Raw genomic sequence first — 8,536 nt, 5'->3', positions numbered from 1 at the left:
ATATTTCCGAGAATCCTCTGAACATCTTCTTAAGCATTAAATCATATAAAACATTATAAGATTTTTATAGGTGAAAACAAAATTTTAATCCAGCGTATTTTTTGCCGCGTGTTACATCCGTCATAGCCATAGACAGCTGGACATGCAATTCAAATTGAAGTGGCTGCTGCTGAGGCAATACTGGAGTCAAGTCAATGAAACTTGTACCAAATATACTCGTATATTGCACATAAAGCGAAAACATTAAACTCGTGCACAACAGATTATGTGGATAAAAATATATGCGCTTTCTTTATGGAAAATCCAGCATATTTATTTGGATGAGTGATTTTCATTTGCACCGACAGTGGTCCAAGTTCGTTTGAGTACGAAAAGGAGGGAATTTGCTGTCCGCTCAAAACTGGTATGTCGAAAATATGTTCCTACTCTGATCCCATCTTCAAAGCCTAACCCATAAATCTTTGGCAAATTAGCTTCCCCGATGATATCCATTGCTTCATCAAATATAATACGAGTAGCAACCAAATGGGGTTTCGACACTTCAATTTGAATTTCACTGGTCTTGAATTTACTTAGAGGAGATAAAAGTGCGTGCCAGTGGAGCGGTCACGAAATGCCGTAGGTGTTGAAAGATACTACTCTAATGAAATTTCACTGCTATTCGCTCCATTAGGTACTTACTTAATAACATTTCATATGTATGGGATGCAATTTCGCGATGCGAATTCCACAAACTAAATGGTTCTCATTCTCATAGGTAGCAAGCGACCAATTGCCTATTTCTTTGTTTTTAACAAGTCATAAATTTAAGTTTCCATTAACATTCTCTATTGATTACTTAGATTCAATCATTTGTGAAGTTTCTCTCGCGTCAAATTTTTGTTTCGCAAAAATCAGATGCATTTTGACAATAATAAGTCATGTATTCTACAAATTACAAGGGCTCTTCAATGAAGAATGACTATTAAATTTTTATTCAAATAAGTTCTCATGAAAATGTTTAATGCTGTATTCTTAGCTTGAAATTAAATGTCATGGGTGATATAAGTTCCATTGGTTTGCCTACAGTATAGGCTGAAGCGCTTGATGCGAAGAATGTGTTTACTGCAATGCCGTGTTTAGAGAGCTTCGTGCATTGATACGAAAATCGGGGCGTCAAAATGGTACATTAATGCGCTCGGAAGGAGTATCGGAGTACTATCGGTGACCTCAATTATGAACGAAAACATTGAATTAAAAAGTTTTCTTTTTATTAACTCTTTTGACGTTCCCTGTGCATATCATCGAAAGCCGTGGACTTAGGGTATTATTTCAGGCAGGGGAACTTTGATTAGGTCAAGACAGTAGTTTTCTTGACCTAGTCAAAGTTTTGAGGATGACTGCAACGTTTCATTAACGGTGCCGTTTCACTCAGAGCAGCAAAGGTTCAGGTGAGAAAATTTTAAGATTTAATCACTAATAGAAATGGTGAAGTTATCAACCTTCAACTTTTAATATTATGCAGAACTCATCACCTTTGGTGGAAAATACAAAAGCCTGTTACAAACACATCTGAATAGTTTTTTGCAGTCGCTATCATTTAGACCAAAAAAGCCATTGGAACATATGCTTGACTGTGTAGGAAAGTTGCATAATTGGAAATTCTCTTCCAGACAATTGGAACAAAAAATTGAATCATAGTAAGTTCAGATTGGTTGTTGCCACGATGTGCTGTTTTTTCCTTATTACATTGGACTGAAATATTTTTATTGCACGAGTAGCTTATGGCCAGTATTATGTCTGATATGTAATTATTAAACAATCGAGAAACAATGTCTGGTGCAATGTCATAAAATATTATTGTTGTCCAATAAGTCAGTAGGTGTATAAATTGCTTGTGGGTAAAAACTGTAATTGAATAGTGTTGAATGAATTATTTGATAAAGACAGGTAACATGTGCTTTTTAATTATATAACCCACTCTCTCACTTTGTAGGTATGAAGAATTCAAATTTATTATGTATTAATGATCTAATTTTAAAATGGATGTATAAATCATTGGGAGAATTTAATGTCTTATTGTTTGTGCTCATGTCTACATTTCAGCATTTTGAATGAACTTCATAGGCTTGAACACTTGCAAAAATCAGTTGACACTAAAACTTTAATTAATGAATGATTAGTGAATCTTTTTTCTTATTAAGTATGCATTTATTTTATCTCATGTAAGTAACAATTTATCATATAACCCTGTAATAATAATTCTAAGTGCAAGATATAACATCACAAAAAGTTTCTAAATATCATCAGAACAAAGTTTAATATCAAGATGCATCAGTTTGTACGTAATACTTTACAATTTTTCAAGCAATTAAAACTAATAGTAATAACAAATGATAACTTATATCATTAAAAGAAAATTTTAAACACAGTTTTTGAACATTTCAGAGAGAGTTATATATTCAAAAGTAATTAATTGAACACATTAAATTTGTTAATCATTTCCGACTTTCCAATTATTTGATTGGCATGAGAAATAAATGCTTTTCACACACACTCCATATGTCATATTTGATTTTGTTTAAAATATGCTCTTTAATGATGATATTAGCAAAATACACTTTCACAGTAACCACTTCTAAAAACTTGGTTCATGAAATTATTGATGCCATTCTCAAAGAAGAAGATATTTCATTGCATGATACATTTCCATTCATGAACAGTAACAATGGGAAGTATTCAACCATTGTGTATAGAGTCTTGAATAAATTATTTCCTCTTTATTTGGGAAAATTTCCCCAAGTGTTACCGTTAATCAACTTCTAGTTTCCTAAAACTTCCAGTGATGCCAAAGGTTGAGTCACTACCAAGAGCACATGAGGCTTCCAGGCCACCTGCTTTAAGTGCTGACACTGCACCTTCTCTTGCTCTTTCACTGAATAGCTCCTGTCGCACTTTCATCTTGTCATTAGAAAGAATAGTGCTTCTCATTTCCAGTAGTTCCTTCTTCCAGAGAGCTGTTTTTGGAGTCAGATATTAAGTTAGTAAATAAAATTCGATAATGAATTTAATAATTTTTAAATCATTGTGTAAACCATCACAGTGAGAAATCTACTTCAAAATTGAAATGCACCAGGCTATTAAATGATCAGCTAAAGTATGTTTAAAGATAGAGCTATTTTCACAAGGAATTTTCGTTTGAATCTAGCGATGGATACTTGGGTACTTCTGCACTGTAAGGTTTAAAAATATTTGCTTAGTCTTACAGTTAAGTTTTAAATGTTTTTCGAGTAATTTTTTGTCAAATTTAAGTTTTAAGCACAAAAATAAAAACGAATTATGAAATAGAAATTATAAAAAAGATGTTATACCTTACTGATTACTGTGTTCCAATTAATCCATAACTCTTGATGTTTTATAATAATATTTTACATAAGACTGACAATTGCTATTTAAGAATTTACCATTACCCAGAGTTTTCATCTTTACAGTTTAGTAATTATCTCTTTTTGCATTTATCAATGTAAAAAAAAGAATATTTGTATGCTAAGAGTTTGGTGCACATGTTGCTGATCACTCAAAACAAAATGTAACTGAGAAAAATAGTCAGTGACACTGATAGAAACAAGCTAAAGGTTTTGGTTTGTTTTGTTTAAATCTAATAGGTAGATATTGAGAATGTGATTGGCAGTGCAGACAGTAATAGTCAAATGCATTTTAAACTTATTCATATAAATATTAAAATAATACAATGTTGTTTCATTTCTGAGTTAATAACTGCTATTGTATTGCATTATGTCTATTTTTCTTTTTATAGCAAAATGACCTCTTCAATCACATATGAGATATTTACTTACCAATCATCTCATCCATGGGCATAACACCCCCATATTCTTTAGGGAGAAGTTCTGGGTCAATGCAGCCTTTGGCTTCTTCCATAGATGTATAAATCTGGGGAAAGTGATTAATTTTGCATGATCACTGATTTTCATTAAAATAAATAATGTAAATTGCAGTGTTGTTAGGTGATGCATTATAATGCACATAATATTACAAACAATCCATTAATTGTAATTGTTTATTGTACAAATGGCTTGGTAGCAAGCTCTAGTTCTTAAATTATAACTGAAAAATGATTTAAAAAAGTAGAAAAAGTGTAATTGTTGAATATTCATTATGGAAGATGTGGCCTCATTGGGATAAATTAACTCGGGCATGATTCTGTTTGGAATATGAATTCCAATAAATAATGAAATGGTTCAAAGAGTTGAAGTGGCTGTTTGGGGCCCATAGTGGCTACACCTCTTATGAATTTTGATGAAAATTTCAGATTGGGAAAACAATTTCTCTCCACTTTTTGTCCTTTTGTGGAGCCATGGAATCGCCTATACAGGGTTTTGAGTGTTAGATTGAGTCACTTCAAAATCACTGAAATACCGTGGACTGCCCTCAAAGAAATTTATCTTTATGAAGTCTAGACACAAGTTATAAAATAAAATAAAAAATGTTTCTTAAACCATTCTTGGTAGGACATAGATGGTACCTCCCCTTTTGTAATATTTATGTAACATTCCTCAATGGTTTGACATGTTCCTTTTTGGAACATGTCAAACCATTTTTGAACTCACAAGATATTCGATGCTGTGTAGCTTGTGGAACTCCTTAAGTTTATTTATACTGATATTATGGATATCAAGTTTTAACTTTATAATACTACAGTTATATTTGTAAGGAAATTAAACTTTGTAAAATAAGAAAATATATCAGACTGGAATATGCCAAAGTGAAGTTTGCCATTAGATTAAAATTTCACAGATTATCTCATAGATAAAATTCAATACCATTGTATGTACTGCATGACTTCATTAATATGACAGTTCAAGTGTAAGTTGATATATACTCTTTTCAGCCTAAAATATTTTACTCAAGATGTAGTTATAGATGAAAATATTGACAAATTTAGTTTTATAATTTGCAATTGAAATAATCATTTAAGATAAACATGTAAATAAAGACACAAATAATATGTTTATAAAGCAGATCATTGGAGCATTAATCTATGTGGTAGGTGTTATTGGTAGCAGATACTTAGAGCCACTGAAGTTTTTTTTCTGTACGTTGTCTCATTTGTCCAATAAAAATCACCTTCATTATTGGCTTGACCATGGGTTAAATTAGAATTACATGAGACTGAAGAGTGTGATATATCTGATATCTATGGAAAGATATGTTGTACTTAGATTTAGTTTGACTTTTTAAACTGTCTGTCATAATTTATGTTGTGTACCTTACCTTTTCAGGAGAAGATTAGAGAAGAATCAACAAAAATGCAAATATTGACACAAACACAACCCCAATATGGGCAACAGAGATATAAAGTTTTATGTATTTTATCAGTAAAAAGTTGTGTCAAAGAACATATTCTTCAGTTCTACTGCATGAAATTAAAGCAACATAGATAGCAAAATGTACATTAAGGGCTTGATAAAAGAAAAAGGACTCCTTGAATAAATGGTTAGCATCTTAAGAGTTGGGTGTCTCTTAAGAGTTGGGTGTCTGTCAGCAGAAGAAGTTGTGCAAATAAAATTTAGAATGTATAAAAATTGGTATATTTACCTTTACTCGATGCCTGATCTTTTCAGAAATAAGTGCCATTCCAAAGTCAACTGCAAACTTTATGGAAGGATGAGCATGTAGCCCATGGACTTCTTTGTGGCGCATAGGAAGGGTTCTCTAGAATTACATGGAAAAGATAAGCTGTATTGATCATTCACTTAGCAATACATCAAACTGATAATAGAATGAATGCTGCTGCTAAGTTATGCTAACCCATTAGACTTAGCATTTCTGTAAAAAATATCCATTTTTCACCATGTTAAAAATATATGTATAATGATCAACTCAAAAGTAGAGTCCCTGGACTTCAAGCTTATGATATCATGCTGTTATTTGCTAGCATACGAGTTGCGATTTTGAAAAAACTACAAAAATGCATTAATTATGGTAGCATTGTGATTTTGATTTATTTCATGTTCACTTTTAAAAATTAACTCTTGCTGTCAAATATAGTGAAACAAACACTAATAATATGTCTGATAATAAACCAGTATTTCAGACAGACATATAAACAAATTAAATATTTTTATGATTAATCAGAAGATGGATGCCATTGGAATGGGGAGGTAACACGATATAGATGACAACATAATGAAAAATCATGCATAAAAACAATATCATTATCTTATAGCTAGAATTTGCAAAGAATTTTAATGATCACAATTCAGATGCATGAATATAGAGTCGTTTATTTATGATTTTAATTGCAAGAAATTTATTTTTAGTGATCTCCCATGGAAACTCCCATATGAAATTGACTGATGTTTTGATAAAAAATGAGGAATGTGGCTAAAATCAGCCTGCACAAAAGAATACTCCTGAAAAAATGTGGTATGTTTCTCCTGATAAGTTTTTTTATTATTATATCCTGATAATATTTATTATTGCCTTTTTATTTGTCTAATTTTAAAAAGAAAATCCAATTACTCTCTGCTAAATCAGTCAATAAGTTGACATTATAATTTTAATACATATCATATAATCTAAATAAAAAGTGCTCTGCATTATAAATGGAAAAAGGGAAATCATATGATATAACAAAATAATTGAATGTTACAACACATCCCCATTTACAGCATTATCAGGTATGAATTAATTATTACTGGGTCATATGCAGCTTTAGCAGAGGTTGCAAAAATTTTGGTTATCAACATTATAAGCATTAAACTGTTGAAATAGTAACTTTATATAAAATAGAGTGTATCCATTTCTTCTCATAGTTCACTCATCACCTAAGACTGCTTTTAAAATTGTACCAAAAGTTGTGTAACTGTTTATGAACTATTTTATGAAAATGTGATTGATACTTTGAACTGATGAAACATTTTGAAGAGTAACTGGAACTGAGCCCAGTTAGTATTTTTTTCATTACTCTTACTATATATGGATGAGGGGACCAGCAAGGCTTTGTCAGTTTTGGGTAGCAAAAGAGTGGAGGCATGGCACCAATCCCATATCTGATGAGATGGTAAAATCATGAAACACCTTCACTATTAAATTTTCGTAGAAGGTTAAAATTGTTATTGTTTTCAATGTACATTCACAACTTCTATGAAGTGAAGCCTCAAGTTTTAAGTCAAGTAGAGTTAGCTTTGTTTTTGCTTATAGTATTAGGTATTCTTTGATGACAATAAACGCTTATATATTTTTTGAACTGGCTTTCTCATCATGTTTTAGCGAGAAAAAAATAGAAAATCAAAATTTGACAGATAATATCAAGGGATGTCTTTGAATGTTTCAGCAGATTTGGCAAATATTTGATTAATGGGTTTAGTTGCTTTTTTTTGTAAGAGAAGCATCTATTTAAGCACTATTATTAGAAACATGCACTGAAATATTTATGAATATACATTTATGTTAAGCATTATGATATTTGATAAACAATTTATAATTCATGTCTAAATAGAACATCATTAAACAATGGGAAGATGAACATTCCAGATGACAAAGTTTCACATTTTAATGATTTGTATCTGTAGTTAAAATCTTGTCTGAAAACTACTGTCATTCATTTGCATCAGTAATGTTATCCCCTCTTCTCTCAGGGTTTTTCCTCAATAAGCTCATCTTCTGGAGACAAAATTAAAATAAATTTTTGCAAAATGCAAATTTCATTGACTGAACAAGCTATTTTGGGTAGGTCATAGTTCTTCTTTAGTTTACTAACTTAACTAAATATTTCAAAAGCTGCTGTACAAAAATGAAACGTCACAATAAAGCCCCCACATTTAAGCAATGCATTTGGTAGGCCAAATCTTTCAATATCTCACCTCTCCATTCTTGACAATGCGCACAGCCTCCCTTGGTGTGAAGAGGGTCATGTGAGGGAATCCAACTCCTTTCCCATCGGCAAAGTGCACATATCCTCTTATCTGGTTCTCCTCATCCTCCATCAGTGTCTCATAAATGACTCCATGCACACGGCACATATCGGTATTTGTGTATTTGTATGGATCAAATTTACCTTGTAAAGAGCACAAGAGGACATTTTTTGAAATAACTCACCTAGTCAATCATAACATGTCTGATTTTCAATTTGAGTTTGGGATTGCCAGACTGTGCAATATGTTTATGGTATGGAAAAATATTGCTTTTTAAATGTTAATCAATTAATAATATGACATTTCATTCTCTATTGGACTACTCTCAAGAGTGCCAGGTGATTAAAATAGTTTCTCTCTCTTGCTGAAAATAATTTAAAAATGAAAGTGACTTCAACTAATTGGGTTCCTTTGTTATGTGTTTTACATGTGTGATTTAGTATGTTGACCTAGCCTACTATTTAAATTGATACTGCTGAGACACACTTCTACACATAAGTTTGCTACTACCTCCACAACTGTAATTGAATGAAATTCCATCACTTAATTTGGATAACTAATGCCCAGAGAGCCATTGAAGATGTTTAGCATGTTCAGTCCTAATTTAAAAGTAAGTATAT

General features: G+C 31.5%; 1 protein-coding gene across 1 annotated transcript in view; it reads right to left on the bottom strand.

The window, feature by feature from the left end:
• Positions 1-2,216: 2,216 nt before the first annotated feature.
• LOC139692131 (clavesin-1-like) overlaps positions 2,217-8,536 on the bottom strand; it is a 55,406-nt gene continuing 49,086 nt past the window's right edge. The window contains exons 5-8 of the mRNA XM_071590177.1: positions 7,866-8,059; positions 5,596-5,712; positions 3,837-3,930; positions 2,217-2,996 (exon numbers count right to left, since the gene is read on the bottom strand). Of these exons, the coding sequence (XP_071446278.1) occupies positions 2,791-2,996; positions 3,837-3,930; positions 5,596-5,712; positions 7,866-8,059 (611 nt within the window). The 3' untranslated portion in view covers positions 2,217-2,790. The remainder of the gene's footprint in view (positions 2,997-3,836; positions 3,931-5,595; positions 5,713-7,865; positions 8,060-8,536) is intronic.

Source organism: Hetaerina americana, unplaced genomic scaffold (genome assembly GCF_022747635.1).
Source record: "Hetaerina americana unplaced genomic scaffold, ioHetAmer1.1.p SCAF_4, whole genome shotgun sequence".
Classification (NCBI taxonomy): Eukaryota; Metazoa; Arthropoda; class Insecta; order Odonata; family Calopterygidae; genus Hetaerina; species Hetaerina americana.
Note: the sequence above shows the minus strand (reverse complement) of the source record. Positions and strands in the feature narration are given on the sequence as shown.